This window comes from Notothenia rossii (assembly GCF_949606895.1).
Source record: "Notothenia rossii genome assembly, chromosome: 2".
NCBI classification, from domain to species: domain Eukaryota; kingdom Metazoa; phylum Chordata; class Actinopteri; order Perciformes; family Nototheniidae; genus Notothenia; species Notothenia rossii.
This window is the reverse complement of record NC_136904.1, coordinates 16707950-16735851: the sequence shown is the minus strand read 5'-3', so window position 1 is coordinate 16735851 and position 27902 is coordinate 16707950. Positions and strand designations below refer to the sequence as shown.

Here is a 27902-nt window from a genome sequence, read left to right as displayed (position 1 = left end):
AGTCGGAGTAATTTCAAATGTCAGAAGGTAGACAGCGAAAACAGAGCATTTAATTACATGTTCTCTTACTGGACCTTTTTGAAATGCAATTGAATACCCCTGCATTATAGCAACAACAACAATAATAATAATAACAGCAATAATAATTGGGAGGGGGGGGCGCGGCTGTTCTTATGTTCTCTGAGGGGAGGCTCACCTACCCACACTTTGAAAACCCCTGGATTAGATCATAGGTTAAAAGATGGAATGATGTGATGATTCATACTCATGTACAGTAGGTGGCGGTATGCACCTTTAAAGTTGTTTGAAATCCGCCAAAAACCGAGAGAAGAAGAAGAAGTTGTGCTGCCTGCCCTTCACATCCGTCTACATCCTCTGAGGCTCTGCTCCCTGCCGCAGCTCAACCATGGCCCTGCTCAAGTCAAACAAGGTGATCTACTGTCTGGGGAACATTTCTCCGTCCCTGGGGGTCCTGTCCTCCCGCAACAGGTAAACCTCAATAACCTGTTAAAACTTCCAGAGCCAGAGACATATAACGACCGTTGTCTGGGTGATCCCCTCTCACATTAGTGTCACAGCTAGCATTAGCTTGAGCAGGAGACAGGTCGCTGTTCAAAGGTTAACGCCTCTGTCAGCCTTTAAAGTGCTGTATCTCCATCGCTCTGTGATTACTTCAGCCATACTAGCTTGCTAGCTTAGTGAACAGGGGTCACATGATTTTAATAGGCCCCGGTTTGCTGTCTTAGTTTGGCTCCTGTAGCGTTTAATGTTCATATGTATGTAAACGTCACAGACTCCAGTTTCTTGACTCGATAGCCTCATATGTAGGCACACTTTGTGCTAGACTTCCTCTCCGGTTACCTCTTATTTGACCTCAGAGAAACTCGGTGTTGCTATCGGTTTAGCTGGCTGCTGATGAAAGTCACGTTGGTGTGTGAGCGGTACAAGTTCCTGTTCAGAAGTCCTTAATTATAATAATATTGCATGCTTTTTTTTGCTTTGGTTCTTTTTAAAAGCCCAAAAAGATAGGGATTTACACGATCGCGATGTCTTTAGCTGTCAAATCCCACGCACGGCTTGAGCTAAGCGACTTGTCGTAGTTGGAGAAATCGTGCAAGCTGATTGGCTGTCCTATCCCGCCTATGATCCCTGATTGGTCAATTGACCAATCGATGAAACTGTAGAAGTCACCGATGTCCTTTCAGTGTCTGCTTGGAGGGCAAACCGATTTATTTATGCGTCAATGGTGCAACTCGCATGATATATTTCACATTTTGTAAATGTAAACAGTTTCATCGGGCGTTTTGTACATGTCTTTGTTCAGCTTCTACTCTTTTATCCCAAAGTGTAACCGGTTTTCGTTTTGCTAGCTAGTGCTATCATATTTCTGTCTTTGGGTGTGTTAAAAGTTTTGGTTTTTTTTCTCATCCTGTCGTCTCATGCTCAAGCACACCAAATAATGCATACATGTCAATAGGCTTTTCCCCTTTCCACCACCATTACTTTACGGGTTTTTTTCTATGTTTGGCCTTAACATTACATAATATTGTTTGAATATGGATCCCCATTTAAGATCAGAAATCCAGTTCTGTAACTTCTCAGAAAGGCAATTGATCTGTTGATCAGGGATAACCTCAGTCAATCGATGTTTATAAAGCTCAACGCTGTTCAAAGGTTCTGTGTGCACACTTCAGTTTTTCCTGAAATTAAGACCTCCCCTGTTTGCACTTAATGTTTAAAAGTATAAAGCATATAGACTTAATAATGGCATTTACAATAAAACAACACTTTACAATTCAATGAAAGTAATATCTCTGAAATTCTGAGCATTGTAAGCTTCAACAAGGTCACTACTGCATACTATTCATTGATTCAACTTGTTTGTCAGGTAACTGAAGTTACTGTCAAATAAACCAATGTGATCTTTTGTTTGGGGTTAGGAGACTCTTGCCCTTTGCAACATGTTCCGACCTAAATTTAGCTGCAAAGTTTAGTTGGCTTACAAAGTAATGTGGGCAGCAATGCAGTAAAGGTCACACATGCAACACCCTCATGTATCAAGCTGATGTGAATGTTGCTAAAGTATGGTTCTACTCTTCAACAAGAGTTGACAAACCCAGATTTATTTCAAATACCTCTTATTTTCCCCAGACAGAATGAGAATGTTGAAGAACCCTGGTCAAATTCATAAGGTTAAAGTATTATATTTTTAGCAATCCTTTATGACATAAAAGCCAAACATCCAATAGCAATTAAATCGATATAACTTAATGTGAATTATCATACCTTTTTTTTATTGGATTTTATTTGGTATGTTGTACGTAACAAGTCTAAACTGCATCTAATGCATGCAGCCTGCACCAGTGTGAGTGGGGATAATGAGCACATGACACTGAGCAATCAGACTGTCAGTCTGAGGTCAGAGGGCATGGGTTTTTACATCTGATATGCCGCTTACATTTGCTGTTTTTAATTCTGGTTTACTTTCTCCTCTCTCTCATCTGGTTTGCTCATAGTCAGGAGTATTTCGCAGCTAAAGAAAAATATAAGTAAAACTGGTTGGTAATGCAAAACAATTAACAAGCAATTGGCTATATGATGGAACAATTTGAAAAAGCATTGCAAATATTGCCAAGCACGTAGGAAAGGTAACAAAAACTGTTAATAAATCAGCATCCTTGTTTGTCTTCTTATTTGATTAAATTGTATTTATATTTCTCTCACTATAAGGAGCCTTATTGGGTGTTTATAATGGTAGGAATATTAGTTTGGTGAAAAGGAGAGATTATCTTTGTATGTAAGTACTGTATTAACTGTTAGTCTAGTATTTGGACTCTGGACCCTCTGAATGGATTCAAATGCTTGTTTGGTGAAAGTTGTGTCCACTGACCCTGTGTCGTTCATGCGTCTCTACGTCAGTGTGGTATCCTCAGGTCACATGAGGAGATAAGCTAAAGTATTAAGGTCTGCAGCGTGTTAAAGGAACATGGCTAATATGGCCTTCACATGAGTGTGACCTGTGTCACATTGGGCTGTACAAACTGAAGAAGCAGCTTATTTCATTATCTTGTACAAATGCATTCATGTGTCTAAAGGAAAAAGCTGTTTATCAGAGCAGTGTGCACAGATAAACTCTTGACTTTCTTCCGTCTTTGCAACTCACATTCACATCACTATTCATCTCATTTGCAGCTCATGGTGGGGTGGATTGCAGATGGGCCCCCCCGATCCCATCCTGGGGGTCAGCGAGGCCTTCAAGAAGGACAGCAACCCCAAGAAGATGAACCTGGGAGTGGGAGCCTACAGGGACGACCAGGGCAAACCCTTTGTGCTCAGCTGTGTCCGCAAGGTATGACTGTCACCAAGCCTGCCAGTGAATCAGCTAATGCTACCCACCCGAACAGTGATATATGTATTTTTCAATACAATTCAATGGATTCCATTTACTTAATAAAGTTTCATGTTAGAATAGTGAACTAAAAGAGAGCCGCGGTGCTCAGATATTCAGGGAGGAGGATGGTTTAGATTTTCACGGATGTTTGAAGAGTTAAAGGTCGGTCCGGTTCGGTGTCTTTTTCATTGGTGAATTGTTGTTTTGTCATGCTGAGTTTAGCTGCTGTAGCAACTTTGAGAATCACTTTAGTATTCAATAGAAGCTTCTCAATACTCTAATTTCCCCTCCTCGACTCCTATCCTCGAGACTTAGTCCCGCTCACAGGAGATGTGAGCGGAGGACTCGAGGAGGAGGAGAGAGGAGGGGAAGCAGCAGGCGGTTAGAGAAATGAGAACTCCTCTCCTCTGAGCGGTCATTTTAACAGCACACAACACAGCAGCCCTCTGTCTGATGGACAGATGTGTTCATGATGACTTATATATTTACTTTTAATTCATTCACAGTGCAGTATAATGAGACAATAACATGCTACAGATGCGGACATATACACAGTACACGCATATATTTATATACAATTTATAATAACGTAACACAATCAGAGACTGGATATCTCCCCCCCCCCCCCCGGCCTCTCTGGTCGCTGAAATGGGGAATTGAAATTACGGGCCAAAAGTTGTATTTACAGGTATTAAAAGTAAGCATAGGACACCAAACCAACTGAGACCCGTCTGTCTGCCGAATCTACGCACTGTACAACACACACACCTACACACTGTACCACACACACCTACAGCTTCTAAAGCATAATCAGGCTACAGCCGTTGTGTATTTTATTATGTGAAGCACTAAATGGTCTTAGAAAAATATTGACTCTTTGTTTGTAGATATCTACTAAACTACAGCATACAAATCCAGAGAGTAATGTAGGCCTGTTATACTGAGTGATATATATTTTACACACTGCTCTGCTTTCTGCACGGACCTCACAGCTGTTCTCACTGCAAACATCGCGTCTCGATGAAAGAAGTTTCTAAGATAATATCCAGGGGATGCATGCAGAGCTGTCATTGGCTGAGATAAGTCCGGCCGTGCGTCACGCCTCCACCGTTCCCTGAAATGCATCCGTGGAGGAGCCGTGGAGGACCCATCAGTGTATCCTCGGTTAGCGCTCCTCGAGAGAGCCTCCTCGATGCTCGATGCTCGGTCCTCGAAGTGCATTTAGAGAAATTAGATGTCCTTCAACATGGCACGCTGAGATCCATTTCCGGGTCACTACCGGAGGACCGAGGAGTCGAGGAGGGGAAATTAGAGTATTGAGAAGCCTCATGTGTTTTGGGTGAAACGCACATGTTAATAATCAGAAGATTTTCTGCCTTACCTTCGTGAGAAAGATTGCGTGCATTATGTTTTTTACAAAATGTCCACAAAATCATGGATTTTTGATGTACAAAGAAGGGACTACCAGTCAAGGAATTTTTTTTGCACATATTTATTTGGACTCTTTCCTTCCAGGCCGAGGCGATCATCTCATCCAAACAGATGGATAAGGAGTACCTTGGCATTGGTGGTTTGGGGGAGTTCACCAAGTCCTGCGCCCAACTGGCTTTTGGTAATGATGCTGAGGTCTTGAAAAGCGGCAGGGTAAGTCGAAATGCTAACCAAGGCAAATGTAATTTAATTAATTAATTTAAAAAAGTCAAAATCAGTGCAGCAAGTCTCTTTTCCCAACAGAACATCACTGTCCAGACCATCTCAGGAACTGGATCTCTGCGCATTGGAGGCAACTTTTTGGTGAGGTCTTTTTATATTGTTCATTAATACTTAAAGGTGAGGCTGGATAACTGACCAGAATGTTATTTTTTCACAGTCTCGCTTCCACGGAGGCCCACGTGATATGTATCTGCCCAAACCCTCCTGGGGAAACCACACACCCATCTTTAAAGACGCAGGCATGCAGCTCAAGGGGTACAGATACTACGACCCGTCCACCTGCGGCTTCGACTTCACAGGAGCTCTGGATGACATCTCTGTAAGACTTCAATGATAGACTAGCTAGGGGGGGGGGGGGGCGGATTTTACATACAATTATTCAGTAATCAACCAAGCCTTAGGCGACAAACAGCATAGTCCCTAGGGAAAATACTTTGATTAATAGTTCAAGTTTGTATCTTTTAATATGCTCTGAATTAGGAAGTCCATTCAAAACACATCAGTCTTTTTTTTTTTATTGTTGTTCTTGAAGAATTGTTTTTCATTTAACAGCCATCAGAGGAAAAAATAAGTTACGCTTTTTTTCCTATTTTCAGTTTGAACCATAATATTCTGTATCAATATTTGTCCGAATGAAGTCCTTGAGATGTATCAACATGCTGTCAAGGGTACCCCAAGTGAAGAAAACTAAACACATGGAAAATAGAAAAGAACATGACACAAAAATGAAAAAAAACAAAACAGTGACACGACAACCAACTTCCAAAAAAGCTAAAGACAAAAACATAAAAGGAAAGAACATTGATAGCATTACTGAAGGATACCTTATTGTTTTAAGGGTTTAAGATGGGAACATCTAACTCTTTTAAGAAAGCAAAATGTTGGCAGCTGAGACTGAAAAAAAAGGTCTCCACTATACGAGGTGTTGTAATTGACCAAAACTGTTTTATTATGTCACAGAAAATCCCAGAGCAGAGTGTGATCATGCTGCACGCGTGTGCCCACAACCCCACCGGTGTGGACCCCAGGCCTGAGCAGTGGAAGGAGATCTCTGACATTGTGAAGGTGAGTCTGCATCCTATTTGCAAAGCTCTGTAAAACCTTTGCAAACACGTTATCTGAAAATCAGGTCTTGACAGTTCAAAAGCCGAGATGATAAGCACTGTGTGATATCTAGCTGTACATTATTATGAATTAGTTCTCTCTTTGTTTCTCACCCTATAGAAAAGGAACCTGCTGGTGTTCTTCGACATGGCCTATCAGGGCTTCGCCAGCGGAGACATCGACCGTGATGCCTGGGCTGTGCGCTACTTCGTCGAGCAGGGCCACAACATCCTGCTGTCCCAGTCCTTCGCCAAGAACATGGGGCTCTACGGTCAGTCAGGGTTCACTATGGGCTCTTTAAAAAACACACAGATAACACTAAAGCAATGAGATATGTATCATTATGTAAGAACTAAAATTGGGATCAGTAATTTTCTGTTTGGTTCTGTTACCATTTTGGCCAAACTGCAGGATCTATTGAAAAGAGAGTTTAATTGAATTCAAATTCTTCTGTGAAGTTTTGTAAAGTGCCTGTCGGAGAATGGAAAATCTACATAGATGCATAAGGTGAACTGAAGCTTGTGTTTACCAACACCCAGTGGTACAAAGTAGTTAGTGAAACATGATTTATTTAAATGGGCATTAAGACTTTCCAAAGAGTGAGTGTGTGTGTGTGTGTGTGTGTGTGTGTGTGTGTGTGTGTGTGTGTGTGTGTGTGTGTGTGTGTGTGTGTGTGTGTGTGTGTGTGTGTGTGTGTGTGTGTGTGTGTGTGTGTGTGTGTGTGTGTGTGTGTGTGTGTGTGTGTGTGTGTGTGTGTGTGTGTGTGTGTGTGTGTGTGTGTGTGTGTGTGTGTGTGTGTGTGTGTGTGTGTGTGTGTGTGTGTGTGTGTGTGTGTGTGTGTGTGTGTGTTTTATCGCGGCTCCTCGTGATTACTGAATTAAATCATCATTATTAGCCAATTAAAACAGTTGTCGTATTTCTCTCACATGTTGGTCAGACTCACTGCAAACCGCTTTGTTTAACACTTAACATGCATGTTGATATTCGCAGGTGAGCGTGTGGGCGGCTTCACGGTGGTGTGTAAAGACGCAGAGGAGGCAAAGAGGGTCGAGTCTCAACTTAAGATCCTCATCAGACCCATTTACTCCAACCCACCCATGAACGGAGCCAGAATCGCAGCAACCATTCTCAACACACCCGATCTCTACTCAATCTGGTATGTGCTTATAGATGCATATATACACGCCATATTATCTGAACCGAGTGAATAGTTTGGATGTGTGTTAGAAAACACTTCAAGTCTCTCTCTTTCATATTCTGTTCATGATACATCCTAATATGTATTTCCTGATTTTGATTTTGTTCATCCCAGGCTGGGTGAGGTCAAAGAAATGGCTGAGCGCATCATTAGGATGAGAGAAGAGCTGGCGGCGGGTCTGAAGAAGGAGGGCTCCTCCAAGAACTGGCAGCACGTCATCGATCAGATCGGGATGTTCTGCTTCACTGGACTCAAACCCGAACAGGTACACACATGCACATCTCGTTTGCTTCTGAGCGTTGATAATAAAGAAGGACATAAACATTTCTTCATCATTTAAATGTACTTTCATAAATTGCGGCCATACAACAAAAGCTAAGGAAAAGTTTCACAGTTTTTCAAATAAGTTTGACCAGTCTTCTCATCTAACTCTCTTACTTGATTTATTATATTGAAAAAGGGACTTCACACATTTCTCTTACATGATTATAAACTAGCATTTGTGTTCGACTGCCACAGCTGTCTAATTGTATCGTTTATCTGTTTTTAAGGATCTTTTCTATTACAGTACTATAAATCTGTGACATTATTTCTATCATAAGAGTTTGATTTATTTCTTTGATTATCTTTTAATAACAATGGCTTTGAAAAGGTGTTATTTAAAAGGTTTGAAAAACACTCGTCGCCTGGTAGTCAATGTTTAATTAAATTAAAAATATCTGTCCGTTTTCTTTTCTCACTTACAATATATGCAAACAGACATCGAGGGTTTCAATGAATTCACTGAAAAATGTATATGAATGTTTCTCAAATGACACCATGATCATAGCAGCAACAAAGCGGCAAGTTAGAATCACATTAGACCTCAATAATGAGCAATCACAGGCCCATATCAAACATCCCACTTTTGAGTGAAATCATTGAATAGGCTAACGGCTAAAAATAACTTCTAGGCCCTCAACAATAGTTTGGATATTTTATGTCTGAGTGCTACTTTAAGGTCTTAAATGACATGCCCTTTAAACACAGACATTGGAACAGTTTCAGTTTTGGTATATTTGGATCACAAATGACACGAGCACCCACAACATATTAATATCTCGCGCCGTGTTCAACTTGTTAAAATTCAATTTAATGGACAGGGACTACTTTGTGTCCAGCGATAAGTAATCACCCTGGCATACAAAAATGCAAATGAGTATTTCTTCTGTTCCACTTCTACTTGCCCCTACTAGGTCATACATTTAAAAATATCTTAATACCATATAAATACCTTAACTACGCAAAAACGATTTATAACTTCAATCTTATGAATTTGTTTAAATGTGTACCTGCTATTCTGTTCAGATCTACTTTCACTCCATTACCTTTTTTAAAGGTCGATCTGACATCTATACGATGAAAGGACAAAGTGTAGTGGGGATATTTGATGCTAAATTACCGGCATGTGGATTTTGAGTTGAGTGTGTCCATTTATTTGTCCCGCAGGTTGAGCGCCTGACGAAGGAGTTTTCCGTGTACATGACCAAGGATGGCCGAATCTCCATGGCAGGCGTGACCTCTGGGAACGTGGGCTTTCTGGCTCAGGGGATCCATGCCGTCACCAAGTAGAGTGGATCCTGCTGGCAGAGCTATGAAATCAAAGCAGCAGTGTGATCGAGGGGCTTAATGCTTCACTTATTCTCTGTCTCCTCCATTCCACCTTTTCGAAAAGAGCACTATGTTTAATTAGGCATTTTCTTGATCGGATGTCATCATGAGTTTAACTTGGAAACTGATGTCGAATGCATTTCGATTTTTGTGTTGATGGTTTACATTTCACGAAACTGGCTCCCCTGCTAAATTGTAACTGACATGTTTTCCCCCTGACGGATCATCTTTGCTTATTTATTATCTGGAATCAACTCTTGGCTATGCATTAGTGTCCTCCTCTTTGTGTGCCGCTCATCTGCTTTTGGCCCACTCACAATAAAACATCCAGAATTGGGGTAATGTTAGCACTATTGAGGTCTCTGTTTCTATGTGAAAGCCTGTAGAATATGTGAGTTTTTCCTTCTTTCTTTTTTTTTTCTTAATTCTAATAGTGGCATTTTAGCACTTTATAAGTTGTAAGGCACTGTTTGCATTTCCAGATTAGGCTGATCTGTAATGGTCCATCTGAACTAATCAATCATCCATTAATGTCCTCATTATCTGTCTTTGGAATTTTCCTTACCATCTCCCTTGTAATCGGTACTTTTCCAGAGGGTTTTGTGAATTTTTATTTTGGTTTCAATAGTTGGTGGTAACAACAGTTTCTCAGTCAGTCCTTTTTCAACCCCTTAAATAAAAACCAAGCACACAAGCCAGTTTTAATTTCAATCATGGAGGCTTTGTATTTGACACAAATGTCTGCGTTGTTAATAAAAGATGAGTAGGGTGCGTTATGGGGTAAAGAAATATCTTCATGCTTCTCATTCACTCAGATATTATGGTGTACAGTGTATGAATCTGTTCATCTTGTTCATCAATGTTTTGCATTCTGTCAGAATATAATGGATCACTGGACATATACCTTATTGAACAAACAATAAATGGTTATAGAGAAGTGATCTGTCCTAATGTGTGACTTTTAAAAAAATATAACATCTTGCTCATCTCAGTTGATGGGTTTACATATTCAACACATACACCATACTAGGTATCCACACATGTCTCCTATCTTAACAATGTCCTGTGTAATAAGAATGTGTTGATAGTTTTCGTCCCCTTGTTTGTCACTGTAAGGTGTTGGAAAGATTATTTATTGATTACAGTGGAGTACTAAGGTTCCTCTGATATTGAACTGTAGGCCCCTTAAACTTTGACATGTTATTCTTATGTCTTTTAAAACAGAAAAATACGTGATGTTTACTTACAAATTATTACACATTTTTCATCAAGACTTTCACTGTAATCTTATTGCGACCCTGCATATTTGTGGCGTTTAGAACTATGCTTATACTAAAAATGGGTATCCCACATAAAATTTTATATTTATTGTATTTTAATGTTTAGATTAGATGCTATAGGATTTATAGGATAGAATTTAGATGTCTTTAATGGCTAAAGAATAGGGAAAAACTATGTTTGATAGGCTTTAACAATGTGATTCATCTAGCTTTATCCCACAAGTCACTGATAAAATGTGTGTATTGTGTGTGTATGGGTTAGTTAGCATTTAATTAACCAATTACGTTAAAACTCCAAATGAAATGTGATATTCATAAAAAGATTACACTTTAAATAGAAAATAAGTCAAAGACAACTACAGTACCCACAATTCTTAACGCCCCACTATTCCAGTCACGTGATGCGGTGTCACGTGTTCCTCTGCATTCTACGGGCAGCAAAACAGTCAGACGCTCAGTCACCGGGAGGCTGCTCCACACTCAAGGTACTGTTCCTTATTTTCAGCTTTTTATCTTCTACACTTTAATAAACGGCTGAGGAATAACATCGATTGTAAATTATATATGGATGTTTAAATGTGTAGAACTGTTTGATGAAAAATTACTTACATTTGTTGTTTTAGTCAGCTATGTGAAACGTTAGCTAGCTATTGTGGTACATGAATAACAAAGGTGTTGACTGCGTTGACAGATGTTATTGTTACCTTATTGAAAAGAAAAGCATAATCTAATTACATTAAAAGGTGTGGTGTTTGACCAGATTTTTTTTTGGGTTGCTGAAGGAGAAGCTAAGTTAGCAGTAAATTAAATTAAGGTCAGCTGGACATCATCTGCAGCCTCTCTTGTTTCAAGTAATGTTAGTTTCATTAGCTATTAGTTTCTAATAGCAGTTTATGTACAATGTAGCTTTAGTTGTTGAGGGATGTAATGTGAGATCCAGCCTTCATTCTTCAACATGGTTGTATTTGAGATGTATGATCGCAGGATATTTCACTCAATACAGTCAAATGTGAAGGAAGTATTCAGATGTTTTAAAGCTCCTTAAGGTGTTTTTAATGACTTTACTTTCTGTTGTGCAGCTTGTGATATACATTTTTATATATATTTTTTTGTGATACATATTTTTTCTGATCCTTAAATTAACACGGAATTTAAGTTATCAAATGAATGCGTTAAAGTTAAAATATAACTTAATCTGAGAAGTAGTTTACATATTTAACTACTAAAGTAAAGGAAAAGTACCTACCATTTTTACTTGAGTAAGCAATGGTTTCAATGTTATGTGTCAGAGTCCGCAAAACTAAAACAACTTGTAAAGTAAACCACTTGTATCTAGTTTTATCTAATTTTATGAAAAGCTTTGTTATATTTGTTAAACTCTACAACAATGCTTTATATCAGCATTGACAGCCTACATTAATGGTAACTATTGGTTTAGTGGCTTGACCTGTGTCAGTACCTGGTGTGCAGTGGTCAGATGACTTAACTGTTACTGGAAAGCTACCATGCTCTTCATTGACTGAAGGTTTGCATTCCTCACACAGTAAGATGTTCTGCATTAGGTCACCTCCAAGTACTTCCTTGTTTGTTAGCAGGAGATAAGGTTTAGGAAATGGCTCATCAAAACTTAGCAGTAGTGGTGAAAAGCTCCAAAGGGATGGAACCAAAGATAGCGTTGGCCAATTGTATGCACGTTTCTTGTAAACCGAATACGTTACAGGCAACTATTTAGAACTATTATGAAATAGCCTACAGTTTTTCACCAATGAGGAAAACAGATACCTTGCTTGGGAACTGATGTTTCTTCCAAAAATACAGAGAACAAGTTCTGCTTGGATTTATTCACAGTAACTTAAAACAGTAAATAGATTAAATACTTGTTTACATTGACCTAAATGTTGATGTGATAACAGCCCTGTGCATGTTAAGTTCCTTTGTTGCTAATGCCAGTATCTCTAAATGCAATTCTATCTCATTACAGATAGCTAAAGGGTTCCATCATCATACTGATACTGGTGAAAGAGTTGAGAAACATCAGCTGCCTCCTGACTGTGGTGGGACTTCAGATATCAGTCATCAACATTTCCTCACTGGGATCGAGATAGGTGGAGACAGCAGTGTGAGGCTCGGCAGGTCGAGCTACAGCCTGGTAACTCATGGCGATCAACACAGACGTTGAGGACTGGGCCGGGGTTGGGAGCAATGACTCTGGAGAGCGAGCCTGGCTCCTGCAGAGCCCCAGCGTGGAATCGGTCCGGCATCTTGAGACGGAGAGCCGGGGGGGCGGCGGCGGCGTGTCGTCCTGGGCAGCGATCTTCATCGTAGTGAACGCAGCACTGGGAGCAGGTCTACTAAATTTCCCCGCAGCCTTCAATATGGCAGGAGGAGTGACTGCAGGAGTTATGCTCCAAATGGTGAGGAGATCCCAGTGACGAGTGTAATGCTGTGGTTACCTTTTACTAAGGCAACCTATAATTCTGTTGAACAATGACTAATCAGACATTACATTTCTGTGCCGAGTGAGACTAAAAAAATATCTATGTTATTACAGTTATTGGTATTTATCTAGACTTCCTCGTCTCTCTGACCCAGGGGCCTTCAAGGTTTTCAGGTAAAAGAATCCCTTAACTGAAAGACAGACAGAGCAGGGAGCCCCTACAACATTTGTATACAATTACATTTCATATAACTTGGCCTTTAACAACAGTCACATGTATAATGATACAATACTAAGCTATTCAAGAATAATAAAAAGCCATCCATTTTCCAATGGATAGTTGTCACACAGTATTTTGACATAGGCCAGCTAGCACACTTAATTGCATTAATGAAATCGAAATGTTGGATTTCTGTTACTTTAATGCTTTTTTTTAAGAGATCAATTATAAATTGAAATGATTTGGCTGTCCCTTGGCAGAAAATTACGGAGCCGCCATTAAAGACCCATGGATTAATCGATTAGTCGACCTATTGTTGCAGCTCTAGTGCTGGCACACAGCATTTAAAAACTAGTTTGAAACCCAATTAGGGTTAATAACTGCTGACTCAGACTGAATGTCCTTTTTTGTGTTCTTGTGTCCAATGTAAAATTGCCTCCTATAGGAAATAAAAATGGGAACTAAAACGTTTTCCTTCCTGTTTCTTGTTTCAGTTTATGCTGATCTTCATAATCAGTGGATTGGTGATCCTGGGATACTGCTGCCAGGTACATGTCCCTCAATACTTTCAGATGTATTTACAATTCTCACTCTGCCACTTGTCTTACTTTCCTTTTAAACCACTGTTAATATGAATACTTTTCATTCACATTTTCTTCTATAGTAGCCTTGTGTAATAATTCTGTTCTGCGATAGTATTCCTGATCATAGGAAGTGCATTGCACAACATCCCAGGCTTTCACTTCCTGTTGGTTCAGATTTTTGCTGACATGTCAAAAAGCAAAGGAGATTTTTGTCAGTTAAACAAAGTCTAACCAAGATACTCCTGCTGAGTTTTGCTCTAAAATACAAAAAACCAGTACATTCAGCAGCACAGTGAACTTTGTTTTAAAGCACGTGCCACCATTACAATTGCTGATGTCATGAGTATGGGTGACTGTACTCAGCAGCCTGAAACCTTCTTTATAACCATGCCTTAAACTGAAGGTTGTTAAAGTCAGCGTTGAGGCTCCTGCTGCAGGCTAAGTTGTAGGTATCTGCTGGGAATATCATATAAAGGGAAAATGCCGTAGGACAAATACCCCAGTAACTGTTATCCCTTTTTATATTTATATTTGCTTCAAACTTGTCACGCTGTGTTGCAAATGTATTAATTAGGAGAGAATCAAAGAAAAATAAGACAAAGCTAACGTGGCCACATGTATAAGTATCTTAAAGTCAGAGTTTTGAATGATACTGGTTGCGTTTAAACAGTGCTTGGGAATATTTTATTGACTCATCATTGCATTAAATCCCCAGCCTGCCTAAAACATTGTTGGCTCAGCAAGGGCATCCCCTCAAGGCCTCGCTTTATCCAAATGGGTATTTTTAGACTATTACTGCACCATCATCTCAAGCTATGCATTTACTGCTGACTCCACTTTCTAAAGATGTGTCTGTTGTCTTCAGGTAAGCAACGAAAGCACCTATCAGGAGGTTGTCCGAGCCACTTGTGGGAAATTCACAGGGATCTTATGTGAAGTAGCCATTGCCATCTACACCTTTGGGACCTGTATTGCTTTCTTTATTGTCATTGGAGACCAGCTGGATCGCTGTAAGTATAACTACACAGATAACTGAATCACTGCCACCATATTCATGTCTCATTTTATCAGACCGGTCAGACCATCTTTGATCTTTAACCTCTAACGGTTAAAAAATGCAATTTCTCTGAGCCTTGTCTTAATGTAATGATGTTCTTACAGTCGCATGCACTTTGTCCTACTTTTAGCTGACCTCTGTGTTTAAAAAAAGAAAGATAATTTTGGAGTAGTAGTAGTGTGAATCTGTGCCATCATTGATAAGGGCAAAGAGCATCAAGGATGACACCAGTCAGCTTTTTCCTCTCAGAAAATGTGACAGGCTTCCTAAATATATATAATATATATATATATATAAATCCTACTTCTGCCTGTTTCTGGAAAAAGCTGTGACCTTCCCCCTCTTTTTCCATGTATTAATGGAGTGGTTGTGACTTTAATTATCCACTTGGCTAAATGTTTGCCACGTGCACTGCAGTTAACATTTAAATCCACGAGGCACTCATTGCTCTAACAGTGCAGCGTCATTGTATGCAAACAATTCAAGGAGTAGATAGAATGCAGTTGACTGAGCCTGCTCTGAATTCAGCTCATCATTATCATTGTAATGAAAACAATCACTGAGAAAAATATATGTTTATATTGATAAATTACGTTACAATTATCAGTAGACTGTCTTTACGTTCCTGGTTGTAGAGCTGTAATAATAATAATAATAATAATAAACTTTATTTGTATAGCACCTTTCATGCACAAAGAAACAGAAAACGTAACAAGAATATTAAAATACTATTAAAATGAATACAGAACAAGATAAAACATCTACATTGATAATATGTTAAAATAAACAATTCAAAAAATTAAACAAAAAATGTAAAATATAAGCAAAACAGAAAAAGTAGTGACAATTCAAAGTTAATCCAAATTAAAAGCCATATTAAAAAGATAGGTTTTTAATTTGCTTTTAATCATTTCAAGGGAGTTTGCTGTTCTAAGATCCACTGTAAAGAAAGTCTCCGCTTGTGTAACTTGTTTTGCTGTCTTCATGAGGCCCTGTTTGAATTTTTGAAATTGTAACGCCATCTCGCCAGCTTGTCCTAAATGCAGGTATCCCAGCATGCCTTGTGAAGCAATCAGTCGCCCCCCATACACAATGAATGGGAGCAAATTGTGTTGCCACTCTGATTGCATACAGTAGACCTGCACTGTGATCCAGCATTTGCTTCCTGTTTCCATCTGTCTTTCTCAAGTTTAACATGCGTCCTGTTTCTGTTGCAGTGGTGGCTGCAGTGGTTCATGACAAAGATGGCTCAGTCAGCAGCGCCTGGTACACTGATCGTAAATTCACCATCTCTGTTACTGCAGTCCTCATTATTCTCCCTCTCTCCATCCCCAAAGAGATTGGCTTCCAGAAGTATGCCAGGTACAAAACGTTGTCTCTCTTGTTTTCTCACCAAGGATTAGAATGAGATCATGTTTTCTCCCCTTTACCCTGCACCATAATCATGTCTGAGTTGTTGCTCTGCATCGTAGTGCGCTCAGTGTGATGGGGACCTGGTATGTGACCATCGTGGTCATCATCAAGTACATCTGGCCGGATAAAGCAGCGATCCCAGTCTACGTTCCCACCAGGTGAGCGCTACACACACTTCATCCCGCTGCGCTAATTCTATGCAGCTAACGGCTCTTTCAGAACTTTTTACTAATCGTTTTACCACTGTCCAGCAAGTAACATCTTCATCCTCGTCTTCATGCTTTGCTTGAGTTGCTAAATTGTTGTGTTTGTTACAGTTCTTCTTCCTGGACTGCAGTTTTCAATGCAATGCCCACCATATGCTTTGGCTTCCAGGTATACCTTAATTTGCTTTCATTTGAAATCTTAGAACTAAATGCCTGTCTTTCAAAGAGAGTCTGAAAATGTTGAATTATTTTGGTATCATCTTAATCATCCTGCTCTCTCTCTTCAGTGCCACGTCAGCTGTGTGCCGGTGTTCAACAGCATGAGCAAGAAGGCGATCAAACCGTGGGGAGTCGTGGTCACTTTTAGCATGATCATCTGCCTCTTCGTCTACACAGGAACAGGTACTGTCAATGTGTGCAATTATTACTCAAATGTATTGCAATGATGTAATCTGATTATATTATATAGTCAAAGTAAATTATTTATTACAATGAAATGCCTTTTTTTTTAAATCCTACTTTGAAACAGACGGATCATTTATTTGTTTTGTTGTCACATGGATTATAGAGTCTTAATGTATTTTAAAGTCGGTCAGTATGTCGGTATTTAATAGCCTCTTGTTGTGTTTGTTCAGGTGTCTGTGGCTTCCTGACGTTTGGCTCTAACGTCAATCAGGATGTGTTGATGTCGTATCCTTCAGACGATATTGCAGTGGCCATCGCAAGAGCTTTTATAGTCATCTGTGTCATCACCTCCTACCCCATTTTACACTTCTGTGGCAGGTAAGAACCAGCTCATCCAGAAATATCCAGCATACTGTCAGTCACTTTGGCTTAGATTGTGTTAGGATTGTAAAATGACAAGTTGTTATTCAAATGTGTAGCTTTTTTCTACTGTGTAAAATAACAAAGTATGACATACTAAACGTACGAAAAGTAAAAGTACTCCTCATGCTGATTATATTTCTTAATGCATTAGATAGGCCTGCATACTGTACCTTTCATGTTGCAATTGGAATTCAATTTGATATTTTGTATTTATCTGAATCCTGAAAGTAACTGACTGAAGCAAAGATTGTAATACTCTACATTTGCAGTGTGTGAAGTGAAAGTGGAAAGTTGAGAGATAAAAGAATAATAACTACAGCTTGATGTTACCCTAAACATGCCAGAGTGATCGGGATCGGCTGCATACAGTCAGATGGACAGATTTCATAGAGAGCCTTGTACCTGGTGTCAGATCATTACGCTGCAGTTAATGCATCTTCAACCGCTCTGTGATAATGTGTCCTCTCAGGGCCGTCATTGAGGGGCTTTGGCTGCGTTTCCAAGGTGAGCAGGTGGAGTTGTGTGTGCGTCGCGAGCAGAGGCGGAGGATCCTGCAGACGCTGGTGTGGTTCACCATCACCCTCACACTCGCACTCTTCATCCCGGATATTGGTCGGGTGATCTCTCTGATCGGGGGATTGGCTGCCTGCTTCATCTTTGTCTTCCCAGGTAACACTTTAACTCTTCGTTTGCAAGGTTTCCGATCTGTGCGATATTTGAATGTCACACTAATGTATATTCATTTTTATCTTTTGCTCAACAGGTTTGTGTTTGATGCAAGCCAAGCTGTCAGAGACAGACAGCCGAACTACAAGGTGAGAGGCTGATTCTTGTTGGATGTATTTCAGTTTTATTGGAACTAGATTACATTTTAGTGTGAAGCAACAAGGTCCCTGTATCTAACTTCCAAACGGGCCTCAGTATTGGGACTTTGGTTCTTTAACCAGACTTGCTCTGCTGCCTTGTAGATGCTGTTTGCTGCTATAATTTAAGAATAATTGCTCTCACTGGGATTATTGAAGTGTAATTTTAAAGATGCAGTATCACACTTTTTCCATTATAGTCCAGAAAATATACCGTTTAAAACAACTACTAGTTCAAACTGTTTAAAAACGGCAGTTAGAGGCAAAGCATTTGTAGAACCCACACATTGTTTAAAAATAAGTCGTAGTGTAACGTCAGCATTTATTGACGTAATATCTACTGTTGGATGTGCATACATTTTTACTTAAAATGAAAATACGACGTGTTGTCTTAAAAGAATAGTCGCCATACTTATTGCATGAATCCTCAGTATATTACGGTAGTCCATGAGATTCAGAAAATATGTTTTAATTAAGTCAGCAACTGCAGCTTCAAGCGTCAGGTATGATTTTTGAATACATGACGCAAGAAATCATACCCTCGTGGGGGCGCGCTCATGTGATTGGCTTAGAATGAAGGAGACATCTGATTGGCTATAGATAGAAACAATTACAAGTAGGAATCGGGTGAGCGTCAGGGGAGTCTCAAAAAACCCATACACGAATGCAAAGCGATCCGTGCACAGAAAGTGGTTTGTGTTTGCAGGTTCAGGGGATTTAAACGGAAAACAAATATATGAGGGTCAAAAATACATACAGTGGGGCAAAAAAGTATTTAGTCAGCCACCAATTGTGCAATTTCTCCCACTTAAAAAGATGAGGTCTGTAATTTTCCTCCTAGGTATACCTCAACTATGAGAGGCAGAATGAGAAAGAAAACAAATCCAGAAAATCACATTGTCTGATTTTTTTATAGAATTTATTTGCAAATTATGGTGGAAAATAAGTATTTGGTCAATAACAAAAGTTCATCTCAATACTTTGTTATATACCCTTTGTTGGCAATGACAGAGGTCAAACGTTTTCTGTAAGTCTTCACAAGGTTTTCACACACTGTTGCTGGTATTTTGGCCCATTCCTCCATGCAGATCTCCTCTAGACTAGAGCAGTGATGTTTTGGGGCTGTCGCTGGGCAACACAGACTTTCAACTCCCTAGAAAGATTTTCTATGGGGTTGAGATCTGGAGACTGGCTAGGCCACTCCAGGACCTTGAAATGCTTCTTACGAAGCCACTCCTTCGTTGCCCGGGCGGTGTGTTTGGGATCATTGTCATGCTGAAAGACCCAGCCACGTTTCATCTTCAATGCCCTTGCTGATGGAAGGAGGTTGTCACTCAAAATCTCACGATACATGGCCCCATTCATTCTTTCCTTTACACGGATCAGTCGTCCTGGTCCCTTTGCAGAAAAACAGCCCCAAAGCATGATGTTTCCACCCCCATGTTTCACAGTGGGTATGGTGTTCTTTGGATGCAACTCAGCATTCTTTCTCCTCCAAACACGTCTAGTTGAGTTTTTACCCAAAAGTTCTATTTTGGTTTTATCTGACATTCTCCCAATCCTCTTCTGGATCATCTAAATGCTCTCTAGCAAACTTCAGACGGGCCTGGACATGTACTGGCTTAAGCTGGGGGACACGTCTGGCACTGCAGGATTTGAGTCCCTGGCGGCGTAGTGTGTTACTGATGGTAGCCTTTGTTACTTTGGTCCCAGCTCTCTGCAGGTCATTGACTAGGTCCCCCCGTGTGGTTCTGGGATTTTTGCTCACCGTTCTTGTGATCATTTTGACCCCACGGGGTGAGATCTTGCGTGGAGCCCCAGATCGAGGGAGATTATCAGTGGTCTTGTATGTCTTCCATTTTCTAATAATTGCTCCCACAGTTGATTTTTTCACACCAAGCTGCTTACCTATTGCAGATTCAGTCTTCCCAGTCTGGTGCAGGTCTACAATTTTGTTTCTGGTGTCCTTTGACAGCTCTTTGGTCTTGGCCATAGTGGAGTTTGGAGTGTGACTGTTTGAGGTTGTGGACAGGTGTCTTTTATACTGATAACGAGTTCAAACAGTTGCCATTAATACAGTTAACAAGTGGAGGACAGAGGAGGCTCTTAAAGAAGTTACAGGTCTGTGAGAGCCAGAAATCTTGTTTGTTTGTAGGTGACCAAATACTTATTTTACACCATAATTTGCAAATAAATTCTTTAAAAATCAGACAATGTGATTTTCTGGATTTTTCTCTCATTCTGTCTCTCATAGTTGAGGTATACCTAGGATGAAAATTACAGGCCTCTCATCTTTTTAAGTGGGAGAACTTGCACAATTGGTGACTGACTAAATACTTTTTTACCCCACTGTAGGGAAAACCTTTTTCTGTATTTGGATTTTATTTATATGAAACGGAACACATTCGTGTGTGCATGTGCGTATTATGAGACTGTTCTGAGCCCATATATTAGCTGAGTACTTCCTTCTGAATGTAAGTGAAATTATTTCCCATGAGGACTTTTCTTAAATGTCGGTCTTTCTTGTTACAGCTGGCATGGAATGGTGGTCTTCGGCATTATAATGGTTACGATTGGAACCTTCATCTTCGGCCTCACTACGACAAACTCCATCTACCAGGACATCATCAGCTAAGAGGAGCAGTTTTATTGAGCCAGCTGTGTCAAAGACAGAGGGGCCTCAGTCCTGTGCTGCTTTCTGAACTACGATGGAGAAGCATCTCATGACACTCATTTACAAATATTCCTCTGGCATTTAACATCTCTGCTCCACACTGAGTAAAAGCCCCAGAGATCTTTACTCAGGCAGTACTCTGAGACATCCTGCAATGCCAAATGACTTTAAAGTGCATGTTTTATGTTTTTATGATGGTTGGAAACCGTTTTGTGGCGGTTTAGTGGCTCCCTGTATACAAGAGCTGAGGGACTTTAAAGGGGTCTTACAATCAAATTGATTTTAATAATGAAATTGTACCAATTTATGTATTTTAACTTGCATGTCTTCATGTTTATCAAAATTGACATTGTGGTTCTCAGATCAAATACAGTTCCACACTTTAGTGCTGCTGCTATTTGCAGACGAAATTACAAACATTAATGAGTAGTGTGAAAACTGCAGGCCAGCTCTTTTCAAATCTTTGTGTAAACATTCAATAACTCTAAATGAGTTGAAAAATAATACATTTAGGAAAGCATGAGTTGTTTCTTATATTAGAATTACTAATGATTTTATAATTGGCTTTGAGGTGAAACCATGTTTGTAAAAGTAACATTTGAGAGTCAGCAGGTCTTAAACAGTCATGCGATGAATACCAAACTCTTTCTGTATGCAAACAAAATGATACTCAGAACTCAATTTGTACATAAAAAAAAAGTGACTCAGGCACACTGATAATTTACTTGAATCTGTTCATGCTGAAGACTAAGCTGTTTTTAACCTCAAACCAATGTGTGCACTTTCTTTTGACCAAATGTTCAACACTTGACAATATGATATTCGTTAAACAATCGAGAGCAGTTATTTAAACTGCTGGTCATTTTGGGTATGTTAATGCTATAATACAAGTGAGATTTGAAAACTTTCAGTTTGTACTTTTTATGAAACCCAGCCATACTGTTTGTGGAAAACAAGAGACAGTTACATTAACGGATCATTTTGTTGTCAATGGTGTCAACTAACTACATTTACTATGTACACACTAATGAAGGTAAGGAAACTAGTTAAAACAATGCCTGCCACCAGTAGGAGAACTTGAATGTCTAGTTATTGCTGGGATTTTAATTGTTTTTATGATTTGGTGTTCAGTATCAACATGTTTCTCCAATCATTTGGAACTAGTTTTTACTCTGTCAGGTGCATTTACGATTTCTGTTACTGATTTACTGTGTTAACATGGATGTTGTTTTTTTCCCCCTTCCAAGTCATTTAGTTCAGAAATCAAGTCGAATGTTTTCCCATACAGAGAATTGACGCAAACTAAGTTGATGTTTCAATGGGTATACTGAACAGAGCTACCTGTGATATCCCAATTAAAACAGTCAGGGTATGTGAATAAAGCTGACAATACACACCACTGGCAGTTCAAAACATGTAATAAACAGACAAGTGAAGTCAGTTTAGATCAAACAATTGGAGCATTGTTTTTATTTCCAGAGGATAAAGTACCCGCTTTAAAATCAGTGCCACAGAAGTATAGCTTCATTTGATCATGTTAAAGGTCGGGTAGGTAAGTTTGAGAAACCGGCTCGAGATACACTTTGTTATATTCCATGGAATGCTCTTAACATCCCGATAGCAATGAATGTGTTGAGTGTTTTGACAAAAAAAAAAAAAAAAAAAAATCCATAAAGAAAATGTCATCTGTGGAAGCCGTAGTACTGTAAAAAGCACGACCGATCATTTTAGCCGGCTCGGCTAAAATAACTGGATGGCCTACCTGCCTGTCAGCCTTCCATCTGTGCACAAACTTATCTCGTGCCCTCATTGCACATGTGTGCGTGTGTTGGAGGGGCTCTGTAAGGAAGTGGCAGATTTTTTCCAGCTGTGTATTTTCAAATTCTAGTGCATTCGAGCTGGTTTCTCCAAAATTACTTACCCCACCTTTAAGTGCAGTCATAAATATTTTGAAACGGACTATTTCCGTTTAGTCTTTTTTGCTCAATGTTCTGACTTTCTAGCAGCCCTATACCTCGTTATAGGTACATGTAGTACCCCAACACCATGAAGAACAACTAAACTCATTGGTTGGCTTGTTGCGTTAAAGACTAAACTACATTTTGTCAAAAGGCCGATGAGCAGCTGCAATACTTGCTGAAAAAAATAAAATAAGGCACAAATTCCCGAGCCAGAAGTAAAGACAACATTTTAATTTCAAGTCCAAACAAACATTGTCCCTCTTCAAATACTTACTGCAAGTCATCCACGAACAAATTAGATATGAATAATTGCCATGAAAGTAATTTTCCCTTTTAAAATCATCTTCCCTGAGAATAATGTGCCATCCGAAGTGATGAGTGCAGGTACACTACACAGCCTCAATCAGGGCTCAGTAGGGGCCATTTGTTATGAAGGACTGGAACATGTGGAAAGCTGGCCCTGGAGCCCACTGAGGAACCATGTGACCTGCACCCTGAAACACAGAACAGCAGTATGTCAGCCATAATGCAACCATCTCCAATGTGAAGCAGGACAAACATGCTTCTGGGGCACAAACTAAAACACTGCGGTTACCTTGACTGTCAGGAAAGTGATGTTTCCGTACTGTTGGTAGAAACCGGCCACCTGATTATCATGATGCCACATCTTGTACTCTGTGGTTGCCTGAGGATAGCAATTAGTATTTATTATTAAATTGCATTTTAATTTGCAACTTTTCTGTTCGTACTGAAGTTACTCTTGCAAGCTTTACGCAGTTCCCTTTGATAGTTCCTACCTCCAGACCGAGGTCTTCCACAAACCACTGGTCTCCCAGGAAGTTGCAGGCCATGTCGGTGTCGCCGTTGTAAACGAGAGCCCGCAGGCCCAGAGACAGCAGTTTCACATAGACGTACTTCACTGTTGGGTACAGGTTGGTGTACTGCTCTCCCACCTCATCACTGCAATGAAAAGTGATCATTGAGATGAGCATCAATGGGTAGGTGACCTTGTACCAAACGCCACACAGAAAGGACAGCGTAGTAAAAAGCAAATTCCCAATAATTATACACGAGTGAACAACAGTTTCTAAAAAGCAACATGGCTTGTAAAAGAAATGTTTTAAACTACATCTCCAAATAGTTTCAGACAAAGCAAAACATTTGTAAAATACACATGTTTTAAAAGGTCCCCTATTATAAGTCTCAGATATATACCGTGGTTGTTTTTTTTAAAAGAGTGAATATTTTGTCCTGAGACTTTCAGAATGTCTTTACACGGAGGGGACACATGTTTCTGTATAAAAGACATGAAAAAGTAGATTTTGCATAATAGGTGACCTTAAAAAAAGAAAACCAAAAAACAAGGCCATATCCCATTCATTCAGCATACCTGCAGATATCCCAGCGTGGCAGAGTGTCTGGGATGTGTAAAGCTTTCCTTACGTCGCCTCTGTTCAGCCAGTTCATCTGAGCCGTGCTGTTGATGCAGGGAGGGACTACACCCAGAGACATGATGGACGACACTCCATCTGAAAACTTTGTTAAGAATATATTTTGTATTATTACTACTAAAAAGAAAACAAATTATTTGAAGGACAGGTATATGGGTGGGCAGCTCTCACCTTGTGGGTTTGTGGGCGTTTCCTGATGTTCTTAAACAGCTGACTCATGGTCTTATCGTAGCTTCTGAGGGATCTCCCGCCACCCTCACAATCCAAGTACAGGCCGTACTCATTAAGCCCGCTACCATACACAATTCCAAAGGCCACATTCACCTTAAAGGAAACATGGAAAATGTCAATCTTAATGAGTCATTTAGTAGCACAAGAAATACCCATCTTAATAGTTAGAGATGTGAACAAGTACCATTGTCTTGCAGGTCTCTGAACTGGAGTTGTGGAAGTCACAGTTCCCCTTGTCACAGCAATTTATGTTCAGAGCACGCCACAAACTGCACATAAAACACAGCTTTATGAAATCAACCACATGATGAATTCAACATTTTTTAAACAGTGGAATGATTTGCGCCGAATATCAGTAACAGAAAAAACACAAAGTTAATTGCTAAAGTTTAACCACAGACAATGGTGAAAAATGTCCAATACAAGTTACTGATTTCTCAGGCAGAAAACACAAGTAAATAGTTATGCTTTATTAAAAGATAATTACTTTGAAGTGAAATTTAAATACTGTTCCTCCTTAGGAACGAAAAAAGCTTCTCCTCAGACTAAAGGCATACACTAAAAAGCAGAATAAAATATTGTAAACTGAAACTAAATAAATGTGGTCGTTATTTCAACTCTTCTGCTATAGAGCCAGAGATGTTAAACACACTTGACATCCCAGCAGGTGGTGCTATTTTGCAATAAGCGGGTGAGGGTTGCAATAAAAAAATATATATATTTAAAAAAAGGGGAAGACAAAGTGACAAAAGGCAGGTGACAAGTTCCCTGTGGTGGTAGCTTGAGTTCCCAATCATATCATTTAAAAAAGATATATCCATTAAAACTACTGAAATTGATGTCAAAACCTAATACAATTTATATAAAATGTAATTTTTACTAGACAAGTCACATGTTTAATCCACCTTGAAAAGGACTTCTTTCAGTTCTGTTTTAAAACCTCATGTTTGTCCAAAGCGTTAGCGTCATTCCAAAAAAAAGGTAGGTTCAGCATGTCGTGTGTATTGTCGCTGGATTATACAGGGGAACACACAAAGCAGTTTCAGAGGGCATTACTTTTTCTAGTGTCACTTACTCATCTCCAAAGAGGCCGTGGTAGTAACCGAAGTAGATCAAAGATTGGTCATTAAGAGCAAAGCTGCTGAGACCATTTCCCACTGAAAAGCCCTGAGCGCCAAAATATGAGATAGAAATGTATTTTAAATTACAAACATGTTTCACTGCAAAATTATTTTTCATAATATCACAAAATAAAAATCTCTACGTTCATGAAACTGCATTTTGGTGGTTGATATTCCTGCTAAGCAAAACATCAGATGCTTAAGAAACATTTATATCAGTGATGACAAAAGTACTTGGATTTATACCTAGAGTAAAGCATAGCAATGTGACAAGGTAAAACAAAACAACAAACTAAGAGAAAGGAGTTACCTTTTAAAAAGGAAATGTATATACACACTTCAATTAATATACGTGTCTTACTAGCAGTGGTTGTTAGCATGAAGCATCTCACCTTGAAGTTGATCTTGGCCGCTCCAGTAGCCACACGCAGGCTAAGAGTCGGTGCATAAATGCCACCGTAACTCTCCCCAAAGATGAAGAACTCATTTTTAGTGAAATTGGGAAACTTGGAGAAGAAACTCTGCAAGGCTTTGTAATTATCGTCAGAGACCTAGAAAATCAACAAATTAAAAATAATTAATAAAGGCCGTTTCAAAGATTCCCTTCAGTTTTTAAGATATGCCAGTCAGTCACTGAACTCACCTGATCATCATCAGTTGCATACTTCTTGTCATCAGAGTAGGAATATCCCACTCCTGCAGGAGACTCAATGTACAGCAAATTGGCAATCTTGTTCCAGCTGGATGGGTTCTCATACAGCGTGGCTCCATTATCATGGACCTGAAGGGAAGTCAAAAATGTCAATATGCCACTTCGCTTAACTGGTAAAACTTTTAAGAATAGCTATCCCTTAAATTCCCGCTATCAGCCTGGTTTGGCTGCATTACAGTTAATTTGTGTCATTTTCTGAAGTTAACATAATGTCTTAGCTGTTCATCATCTCCACAATGCTGATGATCAGAACCTCATTGAGCAATAGTTTGTGAAAAAGGCTAGTAATCAACCCTTCAATATCTTCTGTCAAATATTTAGCCATCTTTGAGCAATATTCTCCATATTAGTAAGCCCAACTCTCAGCTTCTGCCTTTAGGGCATATTAGGTACAGAGTCTGCTGTGAAAAGAAAAACACTTAGCTGTAGCCATAAAAAAAAAAGAAGTCATAAACGGTAAGGATCCTCTTTTTAACCTGGAAGTTGCACTCACCATAAAAGTATCTGGTACTGCTTTCTTTTTTTTTTAAAGTACTTAAAAAGAGTTTTGGGGGAAATGTATTTAATGGTTCCCGATTTATCATTGCTTTTACACATAAAGCCAAATATAAATGTCTCTCTTTTGTAAGAAAAATGTACACAAGAGCGATAGTTTATCCAATATACATGTAGATTTGTCCATATAGTTGGCATGCTCACATGAAAGGGTCCATTCTCTGACAGGAATCCGTCCAGTGAGCTGCAGCCTGGGCCTCCATTCAGCCAGAGCACCAGGGGGTCTTTGACGGGGTCCCTCTGAGAAGTCACAAACCTGCAGAGGACCAGCAGGAAAAGCTTAAAAACTGCAAATTTAACACACTGAAAGGTCACATACCATCACACATGCTGCTAAACCGAGGAGGAGCAGGGTCTTCTAGCCTGCTGTTTCTCACCAATAATGCAGAAACACGCCGGGTCGTGCCTGGAGGTACCCCGACCACTGGAGATAGTTGGGTTTGAACTTCATCCCCGGCAGATGGGTCACCTCATCGGGAGGGTACTGAGCCCGGGAGCCGAGCTGAAACACGGCCAGCAAACACACCAACAAACCGCAGGACGACATAACTGAACACCACTCACTTCTAACACAAAACTAAACAAAAAAAGACGGGTTTCTTTGTAGCAGTGACTTCCTCCACCGTCTTCATCAGCTGCTGCTCTGTGTGAAGTTACAGGACAAACCGGAACGTCATATGACTGCTCCAGTGCGTCACGTGATCAGCGCCTGACTCTACGCGGAAGTAATCAACAACACAAGAGAAGGTGTGTTTTGTGAAGCAGGTTTATTGAGTTATCTCATCAGATTGTTATTAAGGCATGTGTGCAAAAAGCTATGTTAAGCATCTGTTGCAGACGTGCATTGGACCTCCCAGAACAACTTTGACATTTTATATCAAATTCATATTCACACTTTTGACATATCTGTGCTTATGTTTGATATTTACCTTGTTATGGTTTATTAAATACATGATTGGTTATGACCTATTAAGATAAAGCGATTTTTTTTTTGAATTACTGTTATTTCTGTAACTTTTGCGAACTATAAAAATTGCCCAAATTAATAAATAATGAATGGATATACGTGGACTGTATGATTATGTACATTATGTGCACCTATACATGTATATATATGGTGTATATATTATATAGAGAGTGTTTTTGATTAAAAAAAAATATTTTTTTCATTAAATGCCTGGTTTTGGTAACATCTGCAATTGTGAAAGTAGCTTGATTCAATTAGAAAATGAAGTTATGTACAGTATGGTATA

General features: G+C 39.5%; 3 protein-coding genes across 3 annotated transcripts; 2 read left to right on the top strand and 1 right to left on the bottom strand.

Annotated features, from left to right (window-relative positions):
* Positions 1-330: 330 nt before the first annotated feature.
* Positions 331-9993, top strand: got2b (glutamic-oxaloacetic transaminase 2b, mitochondrial). The gene is made up of 10 exons (XM_079666920.1): positions 331-489; positions 3193-3349; positions 4907-5035; positions 5126-5185; positions 5262-5423; positions 6065-6169; positions 6329-6479; positions 7199-7364; positions 7521-7671; positions 8895-9993. The coding sequence occupies exons 1-10, from the start codon at positions 407-409 to the stop codon at positions 9015-9017; spliced, it is 1287 nt and encodes a 428-aa protein (XP_079523046.1). The 5' UTR covers positions 331-406; the 3' UTR covers positions 9018-9993.
* A 756-nt stretch (positions 9994-10749) lies between these two features.
* Positions 10750-22073, top strand: slc38a7 (solute carrier family 38 member 7). Its single transcript, XM_079663506.1, has 12 exons — positions 10750-10821; positions 12318-12750; positions 13488-13541; positions 14443-14587; positions 15852-15996; positions 16107-16205; positions 16365-16422; positions 16541-16655; positions 16889-17036; positions 17551-17750; positions 17845-17896; positions 20477-22073. Exons 2-12 carry the CDS (start codon positions 12493-12495, stop codon positions 20577-20579), a joined length of 1377 nt encoding a protein of 458 aa, XP_079519632.1. The 5' UTR covers positions 10750-10821; positions 12318-12492; the 3' UTR covers positions 20580-22073.
* A 716-nt stretch (positions 22074-22789) lies between these two features.
* LOC307028462 (lysosomal protective protein) lies at positions 22790-27313 on the bottom strand. The gene is made up of 11 exons (XM_079663505.1): positions 27027-27313; positions 26794-26905; positions 26026-26163; positions 25775-25933; positions 25337-25428; positions 24446-24530; positions 24202-24354; positions 23970-24115; positions 23377-23539; positions 23175-23264; positions 22790-23073 (listed from the first exon to the last, which is right to left on the bottom strand). The coding sequence occupies exons 1-11, from the start codon at positions 27194-27196 to the stop codon at positions 22990-22992; spliced, it is 1392 nt and encodes a 463-aa protein (XP_079519631.1). The 5' UTR covers positions 27197-27313; the 3' UTR covers positions 22790-22989.
* Between the last annotated feature and the right edge of the window lie 589 nt (positions 27314-27902).